General features: G+C 46.6%; 1 protein-coding gene across 1 annotated transcript; it reads left to right on the forward strand.

Moving 5' to 3' along the window:
* Positions 1–5180: 5180 nt before the first annotated feature.
* On the forward strand, positions 5181–19350 carry APOBEC2 (apolipoprotein B mRNA editing enzyme catalytic subunit 2). Its single transcript, XM_007118417.4, has 3 exons — positions 5181–5477; positions 13023–13586; positions 18938–19350. Exons 1-2 carry the CDS (start codon positions 5347–5349, stop codon positions 13564–13566), a joined length of 675 nt encoding a protein of 224 aa, XP_007118479.1. The 5' UTR covers positions 5181–5346; the 3' UTR covers positions 13567–13586; positions 18938–19350.
* Positions 19351–20900: the final 1550 nt, after the last annotated feature.

A 20900-nucleotide genomic window follows, 5' to 3' on the forward strand; every position in this document is an offset into this window, starting at 1 on the left:
GTGCTCCGCAACGGGAGAGGCCACAACAGTGAGAGGCCCGCGTACTGCCAAAAAAAAAAAAAAAAAAAAAAAAAAAGTTGATTGTTAAGTTTATCGCTTTCTCCCAGTAGGTTCTTCGGCCCTGCAAAAACCCTTTCAAAGGGGAACACTATTAGTCACCTTAATGGGCATGATTCTTATCAGATCGCTCTCCTCAAAGACTCAAAGCACCAGCCGCGGGAGCCGGGCAGTGCCAGGAGTGGCCACTGGAATGGAAGACCGCGGTGACCAGGAATAAAGTCCCAGGTGTCACCATTTTCCCCAGGGCGGTGTGTCCTGCACGGCCAGCCAACCGTGATGTCCTGCACAGGAGGAGATTGGAAACTCCCGCCTGCCTTGTGACTCTAGAGCCTCCTTCCTTCCTGGCCTCAGACTCTGGAGACCCTTGGCCCCCATCCCACACCCTGCCAAGGCTCTTGGACACCCGTGTGTTTATGTCAACAGAGCGGTTGCTAGCGGGGGCAGGCTCCTGCCCGCCAGGGCAGTGCCTGGTGCCCGTGGCCCGTTGTTTGTGTACCTCGTCTTGGTAGTGACCGAGGGGCGAGCACGCCAGGGCTGGGTCTCTGGGGCAATGCATTGTTGGGGTCCCAGCTGTCCCTGCACGTAAAGCACCCACTCTGTCAACGGGCTCCCAAGGTATCTTCCGTCGCAGAGTGAGAATGTAAACCTTCCCCTGGTGAGGCTGCTATTTTCCTCCAGCCCACCACCCCACCCTGGCCTCTCTACTCCCTTCCCAGGGACGGCAGCTCGGCAGCCCGCCGAGACCCAAGGAATAGCTGTGCCTGACCCTGTCTCCTCCTCTCAGCCACCTCCTAGAACCTTGGAATATTTTCTGAAATGACCGTGGGAGATGGGGCAGCGAGAGGCAAGTTGCAGCTTACCCTGGGCCTAACCCAGCTCCTCCCAGATACAGAGAGGGGCTGGGGCCTACAGAGACAGATTGGGAGAATTCCCTTTTGGGTTTCCATCCCCACTCACCCGCTGTCTGGTGTCTCTATGCCTATACCCCCTTCACACACACACACACACACACACACACACACACACACACACACGCACACACACACACACCTCATATACTAATTGCTTCCAGAGCCCAATCTCCCTGCAAGAACTCCTTCTCCCCCTGGTCCCCTTCTTGCCCCTCCTCCCTCAGAGCCTGGCCTCAGGGGTCCTGGTAGCAGTTGGGACTAAATGGTAAAGGAGTTAAGACTCTGGAAGCACAAAGCTCTGCTCTCACTAGCTGTGTGACTTTGGGGGCAAGTCACTTAACCTCTCTGATCTCAATTTCTTCACCAATAAAATGAAGATAATAATAGTACCTACCCCGACATCCTTATGAGGAGTAAATGAGTTCATTTACGTGACCTGCTTAGAGCCACGTCAAGCCCCAGGGAGGGTTGGGCCTGTGTCAGCTCTCATGTTACTGAATTCCAGGCAGCATAACCCAGTGAGAAAAGCATGGAACTTGGAGGCTGACAGACTTGGGTTCAAATCCCAGCACTCCACTGACCCCACTGAAATAAATAGATACCTTATTTCCCAGTTTCCTCTTCTGCAAAAGGGTTGTATTGATAGAAACGTACCCAGCAGTGTTAACCCGGGGGTGGGGGGGGGTTAGGAATGCCTGCACTAAAAAGAGTATAGTGGCAGCTGCAGCAGCAGGAGTCCGGCTCCTGGCACCTGATCCCCCAGATTAGCTACTGCGCTCTGGGGCCAGCAGGGGAAATTGGACTGACTTGGAAAGGAGAGCCACGGACCACGCAGGAATTTGTGCCCCCAAGAGGTGCCATAAATAGCCAGGGTGAGTCAGGGGGCCTCCAGGGAAGAAGGGTTGGAAAGGAGCAGTGGAAAAGGAAACTGTCAGTCATCAGTCCAGGGAGCGTCCAGGGCACTCTCCCACATGTCAAAGGTAAAAGTGTACGGATGTGGTAGGAGTGACGGGTCACATCTTCAGAGAGGACCAGCTTGCTGACCATCTCCCAACATCACTCAGAGTCAGAAAATTTCCACACTGTTCAATTCCACCCTGCAGGTCTTCAGGAGCCAGCCCTGCTTCCTCATTTTCATCCCTTTACCATCCTGGAATAGAGAGCAATAACTCAGCCTGCATCGCAGGTGGGAACACTGAGGCCCACCCAGAGATGCTAAGTGATTTGGCCAAGATCACACAGTGAATCAAGGATTGAGATGTGGATATGAACATGGATTTTTTTTTTTTTTTTTTTTTTTTACTCCCAATCCAGGGTATACACTACAGCCAAAATATAAGAACCTATCCTCAGGGAGGAAGTCTTCCCCACAAGGGAACAGTGAGCTGAAAGGATCCCTTCTCCCCACTTTCCTCCCTGCAAGACATTTTACTCTTCCTTAGTCGATCCAAGCACATCACTGTAGCTGCGACCGGAATGCTTTAAAGATGTATTCATCAGAACGAGCTGGGTGCAGCCCTGGAAATAAGAGTGTAGGCTCAGAAGACCTGGACTTAAATCTTTGTGTGATCTTATACAAATCACCGTTCTGAGCTGCAGGGCCCTGAGCTGCAAAATGAAGACAATAATACACACCCGCGTGAGACTGGCATGAAGACCAAAGGCGATAATGAGAGCCTGAGTGCCTGAAAGACCCCAAATGCTATAAAAACTGGGAGCTGCTCCTGGCGAGGCAGCACCTTATTCCTCTCTGGATTCTTGGTGTTTACTACAGTAGTGCCTGGCATGTAGGAGCCCTAGATAAATGTTGATAAAATAAAAGAACGAAGTAAACTCTTTGCATTTAAATGTTGTATGTTTGTGTGATGATAATAATAACAATGTGTGTTTGCTATTTATCAGTTATCACTGCCTTGCTTTGTGGACACAGGCACTACTACCGCTACCCTGCGCTTTACATCCCTGGAAAAATGACTGAATAAAAAAAAATAACTTCTGGATAAGAATGCTTTTAGTAATAAGCCTAATAGGTAGGGTGACCATATAGTTCATCTATACTGGGGCACTTTGGGAGTGAAAGGGAAGGCAGTAGCAATTATGCCTGGACAACGGATATAAACTATGATTATCCTGGGCAAACCAAAATGCTTGGACAGCTTACTCATAGGACACAATGCTGCTCAGAACTCTCCAGAGGGGAGAGCCCCAAGTCCTCCAAATCATCCTAACTCCTATTCTCTACCCTGACCATGGAAGGGGTCCCCTACCTTCTCATTCCCACCACCCACCTGCACTGGGAGCTGTGTTCAGATCAGGTCCCCGGCGTTCTTAGGTTCCTCATTTTCAACATCTAGGTGACTCTGACCCACACTTCTATTGCCCTGAGAATGTCCTAGAATGTTTGCACTGCCCCAGACACGAAAACCCATGGCCCCGGCTAAGCACCCACCGTGTCAACTGCAAAAATCATCCAGCCCCTCCCGATGCTCTTCCAGCTCAGGGATTATTCCAGGGGCCCCAGTCACCTCTCATTCGTTTCAATAGGTCTTAAAACCAGTCCTTCTGCCTCTGCTGTTTCTCACCTTTGCTCTGTCCTCAACAAAGCAACCTGGGTGATCCTACAAAACTATGTCGGACCATGTGTCCCATCTTTTCAAAGATAATGGCTTCCTATCTCACTCAGAGAAAAAGCCAAGGTCCTTATAACCGTCCCTAAGGCCCCAGCCTACTTAGCCTTTGTTGATCTCTCTGACCTCATCTCCTAGGACTCTCCAGCCATGTGTATGCCCTTACTTGTTCCTCAAACACACCAGGAAATCTCCCACCTCAGGACCTTTGCACCTGCTTTTCCCCTCCTTGGAACACTTTCCCCTTAGATAACCCTATGACTGTTTCCTTCACCTTCTTCAGATCTTTTCTCAATTATTTCCTTTTTCAAAGTTCTTCTCTGGCCACCCTATAAAAACATGTCACTCTAGGGGCTTCCCTGGTGGCGCAGTGGTTGCGAATCTGCCTGCCCATGCAGGGAACACGGGTTCCTGCCCCAGTCCGGGAAGATCCCACATACCACGGAGCGGCTGGGCCCGTGAGCCATGGCCGCTGAGCCTGTGCGTCCAGAGCGTGTGCTCCTCAACGGGAGAGGCCACAACAGTGAGAGGCCCGTGTACCACACACACACAAAAAACAAACAAACAAACAAACGAACAAAAAATGTCACTCTGTCCCCCTTCCCTGCCTTTTCTCCTTAGCACCACCAAATAGACCATATATATTACTTATCCTGTATATTATTCAACCCCCTCAAGCTCCGTGAGGGCAAGGATTTTCATTTGTTTTGTTCTTTGCCATACCCCAGTACCTGAAACAGCCCCTGGCATATAGTAGATGCTCAATAAATATTTGTTAAATGAATAAAGGACCAACTGAGAGGGAACGTACATGGCAGTTGGACATTTGGCCTCAGGAGTGAAAAGGCCTGGTTTTAATCCTGGCCCTGCCATTTGGGGGCTTATGACCGTAAAAAAGGCCCTTAACCCTTCTGTGCATCTTGGTTTCCTCATGTGGTTTCCACATTGCCTCCCAGGACTATTGAGAGCATTAAGTCCAATTTCACATATAAAACACTAAACTCGCTGCCTGGCCTATTTCCAAAACTAAGCTTAGTAAATGGCAATAGTGTTACTTCTGGAGGCTCCCAGTCGACGTGACATTGCTTATGTATCATAACAGGTAAATCAGCATCCACTCCCTCTGAGTAACAACTCACAGTTTCTTTCCCAATTTGCACTACTTATCGCCCCCTGTCTCAGGACCTTCTTTCCCTGAACCCAAGCCTCCCCAAGTCTCCCCAAACAAGCTGGCCTGGGTCTCTTTGCAAAGGCCCCATTCAACACAAGCCTGTCCTGCTTACACCTCTGAGAGAGCTTCCCTCCGAAAACTCACTATCCCCAGGCGAGCTGGGTGGGAAAGAAAGGTGACGGATACATGGTGAGGGAGGGGGAGAAGAAAGAGAATATGAATACATGTGTGCCCTGGTGTGGGGAGGGAGAGCAGGCCAAGCCATCCCCACCTGCCAGCTTCCTGTCTGCTGCTGATAAATAGGGGATACCGATGGCCAGATTTTTCCATTCCCCCCATCCCGGCACCCGCCGTCACTCAATTAAAAAAAGACAGAGCGAGAGAGCCTGGGGGAGGGGCCTCTGGTTATAAAGCCTGTGGGCCAGCGGCTGAGCACACTCCTGGACTGACAGATCCTTTTCCTGTCACCCCCAGGCAGATTTAGCTGCTGACAGCTGCTTGGGACTCTGCCGCCAGGCCTTGGCCCAGACCCGCCGCCTCTCCTCTCTCTCAGCGACTCCCAAGCCTCAGCCCCTCCATGGCCCAGAAAGAAGAGACCGCTGCGGCCGCGGCGCCTACCTCGCAGGATGGCGAGGATCTGGACAACCTGGAGGACCCCAAGAAGCTGAAGGAACTGGTGGAGCTGCCGCCCTTTGAGATCGTCACAGGGTGAGAGCTGGGTGTGGACTGGGCTCCTCCTCCCTAGAAGAGCACCGGCTGGGGACAGGCTGGGGGGACTTGGGATTGGGGTCACCATGCTGCAGCCACGAGAGTGCACAGATGTGCACAGCAGGGGCTGCAGGGGACGCAGCAGCAAATCTCTCTTGGCTTCTCAGACACCTCCAGTCAGGGGAGGTGGGGGGAACTCCGTGGAGGCCAGGGCCCAGAGGAGGAAACTACCCCTGAGGCATCACTTGCCTCTCTGGGTAGAGGTTGTTTAATCCCAGGGAATTTGGTAAAAACATGGGATGCCACCTGTACCTTTCAACATGGTCCCAAAATAGCTCCTCCCTCAACATCTCTCTCTGCTTCTGAGTGGGCCTCTCCTCTACCTGTATGTCTCTCACTCTTTCTTTAGAGCTTCTCCCTGTAGTAGAAGATCCTAAGACAGGAGAGACAGATCCATCCTTTCCCAAGCTAGAGTGAGAAGCGTTTTTTTTTTTTTTTTTTGCTTGCTGAATCATTTCTGAGTCTCCCCAGGGGCTGCCTACATCCGCCCCGCAGGGAAACAACAGAGAAGTTCCAGGCCAGGCCCAGAGCTTCTGGGCAGAGGAGGGGTTCCAACACCCTCAGCCACAGCCTGGAGGAAGCAGGATCTAGAGCGAAGAGTGTTGAGGCTCCAAAGAGGGGGCTGCACACAGGGTCCCCCTGTCTTTTCCAGATTATGCCACTTCCAGGAATGAAACCAAGCTGTCTTCCTCCTCTTCCCTCTCTGTCCCTTTGGCAGAAGATTCTGCTAAGTTCCTAATCAAAGAATAAGAAGGGAGTACGTGGGGCCACTAGGATTCCTTCACGGGAGTCTCCAACAATGCCCACAGCAGACAAAGGGCCACAGGAAGAGAAACTTCAGGAAGAATGGAGGCCTGATGCCTTCAAGGGGCAGAAGGGGCCCTGGGAGGCAATTTGGACTTGCTGTTTGAAGCTGGGCAAGTGCTTTTCCAGTCCTGGCTGCAGTTTTTTCATTTGTAACATGAAGAAGTTATGCTAGTTGATTCCCAAGGTCCCTTCCAACTCAGATATTTTCCGATTTCTAAGAGAACCTGAGGGAAATGCATCCTAGTTCCTGATAGTTCCTGAGGCAAGGCTTCAGGAAACAGCCCCTGAACTTGCACTCACCCATGGCCAACCAAGTAATGTCACCTTCAACCCAGCATTAAAGGAGCAGTGGGGCACAGATTAATACACTCACAGGGAGAGCCTAGGGCCACCAGGACAGGAGAATCCTTGATTCCAGTGGCTCTCTGTGGAAGGAGATCCTTTTTCTAACACCTAAACATGCTGGTCCATGCTGGCCTGGGTCACATACACACACGGGCACATGCACACCCACTCTGCGCAGTGTTGTGATCTCCCCGGCACAGGGGCAGGATTGCTTCAGAACAGAATTAGAGTATGTTTGTTGAGTTGAACATACTTTGAGGTCTCAGGGTGGTTGGTTTTGAAAGCTTAAATCCTCCGATGTCACTTGCATGTGTCTGGAGCTTTATAATCCCGGCACACTTTCATAGGCCTGAATGCATTCAAGGCTCGGCACAAGGCCAGGAGAGGAGCTATATCATTGCCGCTCTACAGATGGGGAAGCTGAGAGTAGGGGAGATCCAGTCACTGCTCCAAGACCACAGAACCAGTAAGTGGCAAGTTTTCTGACTCCACCCTAGCATCCTTTCCACTGGTCTCCCAAACAGAGCTCCACCTCTCTCCATCCTAGAGATGGTGAGGCTCAGAGGCTTCCCTGACCCAAGGCTCAGAAAAAGAGGCACAGTAGGGCAGCTTTCTGGGCGCTCTGAGAGCAGTTCAGGAGGGAGGTGGAGCCCTTCTTGTTTCCCGGCCACAAGGAACAGCTGTGGAGATCTGTCTCCTGGGCCCCTCCGAGTAAACAGACAGCTTAAAATAGCCTAGAGGTGTGGCTGTGTCTGTGCGGGGACAGGAAAATGGAACGGCTTTCCTCTCTTTCGCTCTCCAGGCGCCCTGGCGTCAAAGGACCAGCAGAGCCTGGACTCCCATGGGGGAGAGGCCTAGCCACACTGACCCTTAGAACAGGGCCCCCAACTAGAACCGCAGATGGCTTTTCAGGAAACAGGCTGGGGGGAGAAGGGAGTACCGGGTAGGAATAAGGAGAGACATGCCCACTTATCGTGATTCTGGTTTGAATAGGGCACTCGGGATAGAAAGCAGATCTAAGGGAATACCCTGGCGGTCTAGTCGTTAGGACTCGGAGCTTTCACTGCCAAGGGCCTGGGTTCAAACCCTAGCCGGGGAACTAAGATCCCACAAGCCTCGTGGCATGGCCAAAAAAAAAAATAGAAAGCAGACCTAAGAACATTAAAAATAATGTGGTAGAAAGTGCTAGAGAAAGGTCTATAACTGTGGCAGTGTGCCCAGGCCCGCTCATGCCTCTCAGCTGAGAGTCAATCAGGTGCATCTCTTACCAAGTCTGTGTTCACTAAATCCTGTTGGTTTCCTGAAATCTCCATAATGGGGTGTGTTTACAGGAATCAGCAAATGTTAGAAATCAAGGCTTTTAAAAACAATTTCTTTCAGAGAGCTGGGTGTTAAACCAGCACAGCACTGAAAGAGAGAACCCTCTGAACAGGAGCAGGAGAGCAGAGGAGGGATGTGCTTAAGGGGTAAGATCTGAGGCCCGGAGAAGGTACCATCCATCGGTACCAGGTTTAACTTCTCGAGTGTCGACTGCTGTCCAAAATCTGAGAGGTTGCGTTACTCAACCTATCTTTCAGCTGAGGAAACCAATCCTCAGAGGGAGAAATAATTTGCCCAAAGCTAGTGGATGGAGTAGGGTGTGAACCCCAAGACTGTCTGACTTGCATCATGCAAGTGCATCTAAAAAGGCCATAAAGAAGAGTCTTTTATATTCAACAAATATTTTCTGAATAGGAGTCATTTGTTTACTGCCTGTTTCCCCCAGAAGTATTTAACCTCCATGAGGACGGGGACTCTGCCTTTTAGGTGCTTTCTCCCTAGCACCAAGAATGGTACCCAGCTCCTAACTGGTACTCAATAAACATTTGCTGAATAAGTGAGTGAACTCATGATTGACCACCTATTGTGTGGTAGGCTCTCTGCCAGACATTCGGGTAGGGAATTAATTGGGGGGAAGGCTTCTTGAGGAGAGAAGTTCAGGATATATATATGAAGATCCAGCAGCGCTAGGCTCACAAGAGAATTCCACTGGATCATGCCTGCCTCTGAACTCAGCATGCTTGAGGGAAGCTCTGGGGCACCGGAACGGGTTGGCTCCCCATGTCTCCACCCCAACTGCAGCTCTGCCTGGCAGCTCCCCTTGCTGTGTGTTTGTCTTTATCTCTAGTTATGTTGTGTATGATTTTACATAAGCTGAACCTGCTATCAAAGGGGTTATTCTAGAATAGAGATAAATGGCACAGGCGACGAGTCTCCTTCCAACCACTTCTCTAGCCCCCAGTAGTTTACTCCACCCATGTGAGGAACAGAGAGGAGAAGCAGAGTTCAGAGAAGGGCCAGGCAAAGAGTAAGGGGCCTTCGACACCACTGTTAATGCCATGGCCCCTCACCCCTCACCTGGAGTCTGGAGCAGGCTGGCAAAGTTTGTTCTATAAAGAACAGAAGACGGCCACTGACTCTGGCCACTCTGGCCTCCGCTGAGGGTTGGGGGAAGGTGGAAGCTCATGTGCAGAGATGGTGTTTCCCCGGGAAACAGGGCGGGCCCAGGGCTTTCAGAATCCCGTCCAGAACTGCCAGTCAGGAGCCAGCAGTTCCTCAAACCCCTTCTGAGCTCTAGGAAGTCCGGCTGTTAGAACTCTCTGCTTCGCTACACTCCTCCTTTTGACGATGCCCACTCCTAGCATCTTCTTTGAAAAGTGGTCTGAAAAAGGGAAAAGGAAACTGAAACTGGCAATTCTGCCTCTTTCAAGTAGGTCACGAAAGGTCTCGTGAGCAAAGCGGAAACGGGTCAACCCTCAATTACCTGTGAGTAGATTTTCCACTCCATGGATTATTTGGGGGCAAATGTTTAAACTTGGACTAGCTTCCACTGCCCTCCAGGTTGCTTCCTTTCACTGTCTAGATTTATGCTTAGGAAATGCAAATGTTTTTTAATGTGAAAGTGAGAGTATATGTATATATATATATGTATATGTGTATATATATATATATATATATATATATATATATATATATACATTGCATTGACTCACATCTCTTCTCCCTCCATCAAGCAGAACTTTGTCCCCCTTTTTTCTAGATATAAGGATTCTCCACTTCCTGCCTAGAGAATTGCAATGCCCAGAAACCGGGGTCTAAGCAAATGAAGTATGAATGGCCTTGTCTGCAGAAATTATGAGGAAGTGGTGCCTAAGGAGGTGCTGAAGTTGGCAGGAGGGGGTAGGAATCATGTTGTTGGTTTCTGTGCTTGAAGAAGGGACTGAGTCCAGGTGAAGAAATCTACCATCAGCATCTCTCTCCTGACCAACACACACACACACACACACACACACACACACACACACTTTAGCAGTAAAATATCTGCTAGGGTTGACAGCAATGGGCTATAATATAAGTAAATGTGGTACTTGGGCATATCATGCTACTAGAAAATAAAAGATGTTTGTGATTATCTATGAAATCTCTGTCACTATTTCCTTCCTTCCACTAGTGGGCATAATAGTGTTATGTGATTCTATAATATAACCCAAGATGGCCATGTTGTCTAGCTCTCTGGAGAAATTTCAGACCTCTACTGCCTCTGTTCTCCTGGTAGCCCTCCAGGGCTGAGCTGTTTCAGTCTGTGGGAAGCCCAAAGAACCTCATTCAACCTGTATGCTCCTTCTAGAAGACCAAGAATCCCACTGGGAAGCCAAGCAAGCTCAGTCTCTGAGCAAGCCCAAGGAAAGACTGGGAGCCAAGACCTTCCGTGACTTTCCCTTGCCCCTTGAATGCACTTCCCTTCCTGAGGTCCCTAGTCCAGAGGGCCCTGCTGAGGGACAGGGTAGACCATGGGGCTGTTGGCCCACGGGGTTGGAAACTGATATTTATAGAGAGGTGAACATTCTTCCTCTCCCTTGGGTTTCCGGTTTCTCTGGGTCCTCTCCTCTTGCCTAAAGAAGAGGAGGATGGGCTGAGAGAAGCATCAGTTGTAGACCATCCAGCCAACCTGCAACTGCACACTGGGCCACACATGTCCTCTTGGCTGGGCTGTACTTGGCAAAGTTGGAGCAATACCTCAGGGTTTCCAGAAGGAAACCTGAGGGACCAACAGGCAGGCAGCTATTGCTGAAGCCCCCAAGCCAACCAAGCAGCCATGAATCCTTCCAAAAGTTTTACCTGAGAATCCATCCTACAGTTAGCTCTGGATTGGACTTGGGGAAGTGGTCTGGCAAAAGGCCTTGAAGAAAGGAAATCCAAAAAAGAGGGATATATGTATACATATAGCTAATTCACTTCGCTGTACCGCAGAAACTAACACAACATTGTAAAGCAACTATACTCCAATTAAAAAACAAACAAAAACAGTTTCAGCAAGAACGGTAAGCTCTGTGCTTCTTGGGAGAAAAAAAAGTCACTCTAGGAAATGAAGGGATCATTTAGCAACTGGCTGAGTTCAGGAGTGGTCTGGTGGGGTGAGTTTAATGGGGGAAAGCCCAGTGTAAGTGAATTCCCAGCAGGGATTGAAAGAGGACAGGGGAATCATCAGGCCATCCATCCTCCCCAAATGTTATGTAAATATAAACACATTCAACCAGGGACAGAGGGACTTAGGGAGCTAAAGATAGTACCCGAAGGAATCCCAGGGCTGGGTCCCCAAACACATCCATCTCCACAATGGAAACTTAACCTGACAGCAAGGGACATGGAAAGCTGGCTGGAGAAAATTTGGTGATGGGGGACGGGAGGACTGCAGGAAAATAGCTCAAGTTTCCTCAGCTCTTTGGCACCTACTACTTACCCCTAAGAAGCCAAGACCCTGGGATACCAGGGATCCCCCTGCAGCCCGGGGAGCTGGGTGACCTCTCTGGAGGAAGGGAAGGGGTGTAGAGAAGCAAGAGCAGAGTTAATGGTTGCCATAGGGTATCTTCTGGGGCAACCACAGAGACTACATTTTTTAAAAGAAAACATTCAGCCTCTCCAGCTGGTACTCATCCACTCCTCTCCTTCTGACCTTTTCAATCTTTCCTGTTGCAGCCTCTTCATTCTCCTTGGACTTCAAACCTGCACAAATCTTCCCTATTTTAGAAAAACATGCACATACACGTAAAGATGAAAACAATCTTCACCTCTGATGCTTTCTTTAGGCCCTCTCCTTTTTCTCCCCTTATTACTACTAAACTTTTCAAAACACCTGGCCTTTTTATGCTGCTTTCATTTCCTAATCATCCATCTCCCCTTGGACATATTCATTACCAAGTCTGGTGCTCTAAGACACCAAATGGGCTTTCTAAATTTCAGGCTTTTCCCCAGCTTCACTCTCTCTGCCTAAAGCCACCCCGGTACTCCTCCATGGACCTCACTTTCATTATACCTTTCTTTCCTCAGGAACCTGTAACAATTCTCTATTGGCTCCTGAGTCAAGGCTAAACTCTCAAGAACCTTCATCACATGTCCTCCACTCTACCTCTTCATTTTTAGTGGTCCTCTACTGTTCTCAGCTGTCTTATATACATCTTTTCTTTCCAGCTATAATCTAGCTGCTAGATTACAAGCATCTGGAAGGCAGAGGCCAAGTCTTTTATGGTTTTGAAATGTGTCAATACGATATAAGTTAATTCATATCAAGGTACCCTTAGTTGGTCTGGCCTCAAGGATAAACATTCTTGGACACTTACATGACAACCCTTCTTTCACCTGAGGAAAAAGACTTGAGAAAAACAGTCCTTGGGAGAGCCTGGGACTGCAAGTTTTAGGCCATGCCGTACCTAAGATGCAATTTCCGTGACTGACAAGGAGAGATATGAAAGCATGAAATGTTCTTGCTCTGTCATGATATATTTTACAGGCTTACTACTTTGTAAAATTACTATTTGAACACTGCTTTTCAAACCTAGCCACATAGAATCATCTGGAGCACTTTTTAAAAAATGCTGATGCCTGGGCCTCCTCCAAATGTTCTCATTTAATTGGCTTGGCGTGGGGCCTGGGCATGGACATTTGTAGCTCCTCGAGCAGATTCTAATGTACAGCCAGGTTAAAGAGTCACTGATTTAGAAATGTGAGCATGTGTTGTGTGCTGGGAGTGAAGGTGGAGTGTTTGGAGACCTGTGCTAATGAGGTGTCCAGGACACACACCTCACTCCAAATTCTCTCCTCTCCTTTAGATGAACATGTGAATTCCTTCGTGTCTTTTTGTCACTGCTGTCAGCGTAGGAAAGTCCTGTTTCGGTAGTGAGAGTGAATGTGTCTCAGAGGTACTTATCCTGGAGAGCCATCCACTCCATGCTAGCTCTAGAACAAGAACTCATCATTCTCTCTCCTTCCCTGTGCCTTTGCCTCCTTGACCCACAGGGAGCGGCTGCCTGCCAACTTCTTTAAGTTTCAGTTCCGGAATGTGGAGTACAGCTCCGGGCGGAACAAGACCTTCCTCTGCTATGTGGTTGAAGCGCAGAGCAAGGGAGGCCAAGTGCAGGCCTCGCGGGGATACCTAGAGGACGAGCACGCCGCCGCCCATGCGGAGGAGGCCTTCTTCGACACCATCATGCCAGCCTTCGACCCGGCCCTGCGCTACCTGGTCACCTGGTACGTGTCCTCCAGCCCCTGCGCGGCTTGCGCTGACCGCATCGTCAGGACCCTCAAGAAGACCAAGAACCTGCGCCTGCTCCTCCTGGCGGGGCGGCTCTTCATGTGGGAGGAGCCTGAGATCCAGGCGGCTCTCAGGAAGCTGAAGGAGGCTGGCTGCAAACTGCGCATCATGAAGCCCCAAGACTTCGAGTACGTCTGGCAGAATTTCGTGGAGCAAGAAGAGGGTGAATCCAAGGCCTTTGAGCCCTGGGAGGACATTCAGGAGAACTTCCTGTACTATGACGAGAAGTTGGCTGACATCCTGAAGTAGGCGAGTGGGCTCAGCCTCACGTGAGTCTTTTCACTGTTAACTTGGGTAGAAGGTCAGGTCTCGTCGATTTTCCTTTGATAGGATTTCATCTCTGTTTTTGGTTGGTTGTGAAAACATCCTTAGAAGATCCCTCCTTCTTTTCTTTCTTCTAAATTCCTCTCCCTAAATCTTTTTCTCTCCTACCCTTTTATATCAAACTGATCTTCCCCGTAACTCGGAGCGTGCAAGGGTGACAGGAATCCAGAAGCTTTGATCAGACAGAATGACTTTCATAGTAAGATTTAGATGGTGCAAGGACCTGTTACTGCACAGCAAAGACATTTCAGTCCCCTAAGCATGTCCCCATGTCCACCTGTTCGGACTTACTAACTCTGGACACCTTCTAGACGCCCTGCCCCCACCCCATTTGCAATCTTACCATTCCATTTTTCTCTAATGCAGGTTCTTCATTCCTACAGGGGCTTTTTTTTTTTTTTTTTTTTTTCATTTTTGGTACTTTTGAAAGTCCCCGAATGCATCTGTATTCAACTTTTTGGGGGCCAGAGAAGCTTTCGTGTTTTCAGACAAATGGTTCTGCTTTGAGGGAGACCAATAATTGCTGTCTGAATGTACAATGCAAGAACATTTCCCTAATGTTGAGAAGACCTCATCAGAACTCGCAGAAAAATGATGAATGCGGGAATGAGGATAATATAGCAACAAGTTCTGCTATACAGCAATGTTTAAAGGGTTAAAAATATGTTTGTAAATTAGGCAGCAGCTCAGAAGTAGCCTCCTACAGATGTCAAGATGTGATAGGAGAACTGGAAGTAAAGATTAGCTATTTAAGCAAATAATTAGGACACGATTAAGGCCAATTTGGCCTCTTGCTGAGGGTAAATTACTCTTAGAGAAACAGGCCGATTGCCCTCAGGAAAGAGGGTAAAGGATCCTTTACTACCTCCTTTTGAATTTCATCTGATCTAGTTTGCTCCCATAGAAGTGCAATGACTAAGTCTCTTTACAAGACCTGAGTTACCCGGGCTTTCCTGGTGGTGCAGTGGTTGAGAACCTGCCTGCTAATGCAGGGGACACGGGTTCGAGCCCTGGTCTGGGAGGATCCCACATGCCGCGGAGCAACTAGGCCCGTGAGCCACAACTACTGAGCCTGCGCGTCTGGAGCCTGTGCTCTGAAACAAGGGAGGCCGCGATAGTGAGAGGCCCGCGCACCGCGATGAAGAGTGACCCCCGCTTGCCACAACTAGAGAAAGCCCTCGCACAGAAACGAAGACCCAACACAGCAAAAATAATTAATAAACTCCTACCCCCAACATCTTCTTTAAAAAAAAAAAAAAGACCTGAGTTACCAATCCAGATTTTCCCATAACAGAGAAAGGGTCGTCACCACCCTCTTATCCAGCTTTAATTCTGGAACGCCTCACATATTAATAAAACATGAAAGCAGCATGCTTCCATGAAGATATTAAACTTATTTTTGGTGTCTCTCACTCGTAATAGTCTAAAGAGACGTTGCTTCGTGGACACGTTTTGGAAACGCTAAGTGTTCCAGGGCTTGATGTTGGCAGGTGTTTGCTATTAGACATGCACACAGGGTGCCTGATCATTCTCCAGTTGAGCGTTCACCAATCCATGAAGACACAGTTTTTGGCCATCTCTTACAAAAAGCAGGACCCATTCACTGAATTCAGTGAGACTATGGTCAGGTAATGCCACATGGTACTTTGCTCACACAAAATAAGACCACTCTGAGTGGTGGTGAGTAGTAATACAAACAGATTTCTAAGGATGACCTCTGAAAATACAAAATTAACTTAAATTCCTCGAAGATTTTATTAGTATAGGGACTGTCACTCGTAATTATAAACCCTACATAGATTCTGCAGAATGATGACTGGTAACCTAATTTTAACTCTAGTGTACTTTCTTCTTAAACATCTTTCAAAGTCACAGGCCACTTCTTCCAGCTGCCAAACTAACAAGACCTCAGAGATGGATGTGTGTGTGTGTGTGTGTGTGTGTGCGTGTGTGTGTGCATGTGTATGTTGTCCATTAAGTCAAATAATTAAATAGCTAAACCTGCTATAAAAATTAAGCATTTCAAGGAGGATTAAAAAGAGCCTTTAATTTTGGATAACTGAGAGTTATACTTTTGCTAATCTAAATAAACAAGTAAAATAGATAAATCAGTTTGAGGGAAAAGTCCATTTCTAAGTCATATTATTTTTTTATATATATATATTTTAAACATTTTTATTGGAGTAGAATTGCTTGACAATGGTGTGTTAGTTACTGCTTTATAACAAGGTGAGCTATACTCCAGGGAAGCCCCCAGCTTCGCCTTGCCTTCCAGTCTGACTCCTTCTGCATCCCTCTTATAAGGAAACCTGTGATTAGTTTGGGCCCGCAAGATAATCCAGGTTAATCTCCTCATTTCAAGATCCTTAATTTAATCACTTTGGCAAAGTCCCTTTTGCTTCAAAGTTTCTGGGAATTAGAGCATGGGCCTATTTGGGAGCCATTCTTCAGCTTCCCCCAGTGGGACGAGAATGATGCTGAGTAGGGGTGGGAGGCGTAGGGGTAGGCGGGGCGTGGGGGGGAGTTGGTGGCGAGGGAGATAAGAGAGGTGGAGGTGGGCACAGGTCACGCCTAGGCCTGATGAGCCGTTGACAGAGCTTTCACTTTTACTCTGAGTGACAAGGGGAGTCACCAGAGGGTTTTGGAAGGAAAATTCTGGCTGCCTTTCTGATGATAGATTACAGCAGAGAAAGGGTAGAGGCAGGGAGGACAGGTTGGAGGCTCTTGAAAAACTAGGCAGGGGAGGACGGTGGATTGGACAATGGTGACAACAGTGGAGCTGGTGCCAAGTAGATTGGGATTGTTGGGAAGAGAGAGCCCAGAAGTTTTGCTGGTGGGTCTGATGTGTAGTATAAGGAAGGGAAGGAGCCAAGTTTGACTCTAGGGGTTTAGACAAGAGCTATTGAGTGAATGGAGATGTTATTCTCACTTCACTTGTGGACCTCTTCTCCAGGAACATATGATCCAGAAAATGTGTTCACAGTCATTCATATATCCCTCCCTCCCTTCCTTCCTCCCTTCCTTCCTTCCTTCCTTCCTTCCTTCCTTCCTTCTTTCCAACCTTCCTTCCTTTCTTTTTAACTAAAATGCTCCTGGAGGTCCTTCTATATCATATAAAGAGATCTTCCTGATTCTTTAGAGCAGCCAGCATTCTGTTGTGTGGATGTACTATAATTTATTTAACCAGTCTCCTATTGATGGACACTTAGGTTGCTTCCAGTCTTTTGCATATTTATGCGGGTGTTTCTACAGGTTAGAGTCACAGAAATGGGATTGTGAGGTTGGGGGTAGCTAGATCTGTAATTTTGGTCGATATTGACAGATACTACTTAGTGGAAATTGCATCATTTTCTTCTTCCATCAGCAATGTATGAGAAAGCTAGTTTCCTAAAATATCACTAACTGAATATATTGTCAAACTTTTGTATTTTTACTAAATGATAGGTGAGAATGAGTATTTCAGTGTAGTTTTCATTTTCAATCTTCTATTTATAGTGAGATTGAGCATTTTTCAAATGTTTATGTTTATATTTAACATCAATATTTATATTTCTTGTATAAAATTAACTTTATTGAAATATTTAATATAATATAAACATACATATTTTAAGAGTTGAGTTCAATGAGCTTTGACAAATGCATACATCTGTATAACCACAACCACTGCAATCAAGAAAGAAAACATTGATTAGCCTAAAATTTTCCCTCCCCTTTTGCTATCAATGCCTCCCACTCCGCCACTTCCTATGACCATACCATTTCTAGAATTTCAAATAAATTGAATCATCTGGTATATACTCTTTTCTATTTGGCTTCTTTCACTTATAATAATACTTTTGAGATTTATCCATGTTGTTGTCTATATCACTGGTTCATTCATATATATGGATATACCATACGTTGTTTATCTATCCACTGGTTAATAGATAATCAGATTGTTTTCAGCTATTATGAATAAAGCTGCTACTAGTATTCACATGCCAGTATGGTTTTTTTCCCTCTTGGATAAATACCTAGCAGTGGAATTACTGAATAACAGAGCAGGTACATGTTTAATTTTATAAGAAACTTCCAGACTGTCTTCCACTTTGTAATGAATAATGCTGCTATGAACAATTATGTACAAATTTTTGTGTGAACACGTTTTCAATTTCCTGGGGTATGTTCATAGGAGTGGAATTGCTGGGTCATATGTAAATCCTATGTTCAACTTCTTGTAGAACTGCCAGACTATTCTCCAAAGCACCTCCACCATTTAACAATTCCCATCAGCAGTGTACGAGTGTTCCAATTTCTCCACATCCTTAGCAGGATTTGTTATATTTCATCTTTTTTTTATTATAGCTATCCTAGTGGGTGTAATAAAGTAGTATCGCAGTATAGATTTCTCTTTTTTTAATAACTTTATTGGAGTATAATTGCTTTACATTGTGTTAGTTTCTGCTGTATAACAAAGTGAATCAGCTATACATATAGTTATATCCCTATATCCCCTCCCTCTTGCGTCTCCCCCCCACTCTCCCTATCCCTCCCCTCTAGGTGGTCGCAAAGCACTGAGCTGATCTCCCTGTGCTATGCGGCTGCTTCCCACTATCGGTTTTACATTTGGTAGTGTATATATATGTCCATGCCACTCTCTCCCTTTGTCCCAGCTTACCCTTCCCCCTCCCCATGTCCTCAAGTCCATTCTCTAGTAGGTCTGCATCTTTATTCCCGTTCTGCTCCTAGGTTCTTCAAGTCTTATTATTTTTAAATAAAATATTATTGGACATGTTCCACATTATAAGCCTCCTTCCATCAGTGTACATAACCGTATTATCTGGACCCATTAACATGCTTCCCTGTACGCTATTTTAGTTGCTCATATTCCTGAAGGGAAAGGTTAAAATGTACCAAGTTAAAAAAAAATTGGCATGAAATCAAGTTGTCATCTAAAAGCCCCAAAGAACTCTGCTTAATTAAAATACTCTCAAGAAATGAGCATTTGTTAAAGAAAATTTGTCTCATATTTCTTATTCCGTCTTTTTGAAAAATGACAGAAAAGGATTTAACCATATATTTAACTCAAGATAACATATTTAAAGCAGATCTCTTCTGGGGCTTTCTCTGTGCGAACCACACCAAAACATGAATGAAACAAATCCAGTCCTGAGTAAACCGGAAATCACAGGAGACTATGGAGAAATTCAGGCACTTGCTGGGGAGGGCACAAAGAAACCCTAACTCAAAAGGAAAACCCTTCACTGTCTAGGGCCAGCAGGGCTCTCAGTAACATGCTTTCTGTTTTCTCACTAAGGTCTGTCTGCTGCCACCAAGAGACAGCAATGACACATGTGGCCATCTGGGACATGCCTGACTTCCCGATACCACTTGGAGCCGGACATTTGACACGAAACCAATCCTACTGCACAACGCCCTCCGAGGACTGAAAATACACTTATGCTGTAAATCATTTAAGCTGTGCCTCCCTCTAAGGCTGCTCTTGGGAAAGAGGAAAGTGAGCTGCGAAGAGGGAAACGGCAACCATATATGGACACCAGGCATCCGTGGGGCTGAAGGTCCACATTATTCCCTCAGTTGGGCTGCTTAGGTCGAAGAGCCTCAGACCCAAAGTCTGCATAGATCTTTGAAATATGTCCAGAAATGCATCTTAAGTTGGGATCTTTTTTTAAGAAAAACAGCAACATTAATAAAAGAGGTGGTGTAGTCTTTCTGTGACCAAGTTTTTTGAGGAACTTGGACATTTAGAAGTTATTATGGACAGTGAACAAGTCCCAGGAATAGGGATGTCCCAGGCTATGAACCAAGCCATGACAATATATAAAGTGGGAGGAAGGCTTAAACCAGAACTTGCCTAGGCAGCACGGGATGTTCTAACTCTCCCATGCAGACTTCACACCTTGGTCTTGACCTTCATGAAATATTTTCTTCTGAGATAAGTTGTAAATGAGTATCTTTTCCCTCCTCTGAAGACAAGTATGGCAGAGGATGAAACAAAAGGCACAAGAAATCTGTTTCTAAGGTATATAAACATCCCAAGTGCCAATTCATAGGCAATTAGCACCTTGATTAAAGGGGAAAGGGCAAGAAGTAGGATTTCAATGTTCAGATACACATAATGTAAGAATAGTCAGTATGTGGTACTTGATGGCAACGGCAGGATGGTGTCAAAAGTCTCATTTCTGAAAAGGCTTGTTTGAGTCCTCTGTAGAAGCAAAATTTCACACGTGAATTTCTGGGTGTTTCCCAAACTCTAACTAGGTTTCCAGGAATAATGTGTCCATTCTGATTATCAGGCCATGCCTCCTTTCCCCAGGCTTCAAGTGTGGTAAGTCATTGGAATTTGACCCCAAGACTATCTGCAAATGACAAAGCACTTTATCACATCCCTGCTGAATTCCACTCACAGCCAGACCTCCCCAAGACCAGGTTTTGTTAAAGAAATATGAACGAGGCTCATACTCCAAGAAAAAAATTAACCCTAATCACTTAAAATGTAGACGCAGCCTAGAAAATCAATGTTTTGACCCAGTGTTAAGATAATTTGCATAGTTAGGCAAAATACTTTAATTCTAAGTTTCCTCTTACCACTCCACTCTCATTTTGTTTTGTATAGACATTCCCTTTTTTTCCCCTTCAATTTTACTGTGTGTATGTGGACAGAAACAAAGCTCCAAGAAAAGTCTTAGTCTAAAAGTTTGACAATGAACTTGGCCCCGGCACTGCCCCCACCCCCAACAACATGGAGAACTTGTCTGTTACACATATACAAAAGAAGTGAAATACTTTTTGAAACTGCCTCATTCAGACTGAGATGCGATAAAAACACAAGTCTAAGGTACAAAGATTATATTTAACCAGTGCTTTCCTGGTGTTTTAACAAGCCCCTTCTAAAATCCAGATCTTTTACTCTTGGGAAAGCAGCAAGTCCTATGACAGACCCAGAATTCACTCTAGGGAGAAAATCAACAGTAGGTCTGTCTCTTTGAACTCAACACCACAGTAAGGGGGCAGAGGTTGAAATACTCTACTAGTTTTCCCCACACCTCTGATACTGAACCACTGGCTAAATCCATGAACCTTATTCTTCCACCATGGAAATCAAGAGTGGACAAAGCACTGCTCTCTTAGCTTAGAAGGGGACTAATATTTACTGTTTTCGATCCCAGGTGGCTACACATCAGAATCCTCTGGAGCTTAAAAACACAAAGAAACCTGGCCACTCTCCCCTGCCCCCCCAAGTACCAAATTAGAAATCT

This window comes from Physeter macrocephalus, chromosome 18, assembly GCF_002837175.3.
Source record: "Physeter macrocephalus isolate SW-GA chromosome 18, ASM283717v5, whole genome shotgun sequence".
NCBI lineage: Eukaryota > Metazoa > Chordata > Mammalia > Artiodactyla > Physeteridae > Physeter > Physeter macrocephalus.

Coding starts and splice junctions, on each gene's coding strand:
- APOBEC2 (XM_007118417.4), top strand. CDS start 5,347: ATGGCCCAGAAAGAAGAGACCGCTGCGGCCGCGGCGCCTACCTCGCAG. Junction 5,478..13,022: donor CCCTTTGAGATCGTCACAGG/GTGAGAGCTGGG, acceptor CTTGACCCACAG/GGAGCGGCTGCCTGCCAACT.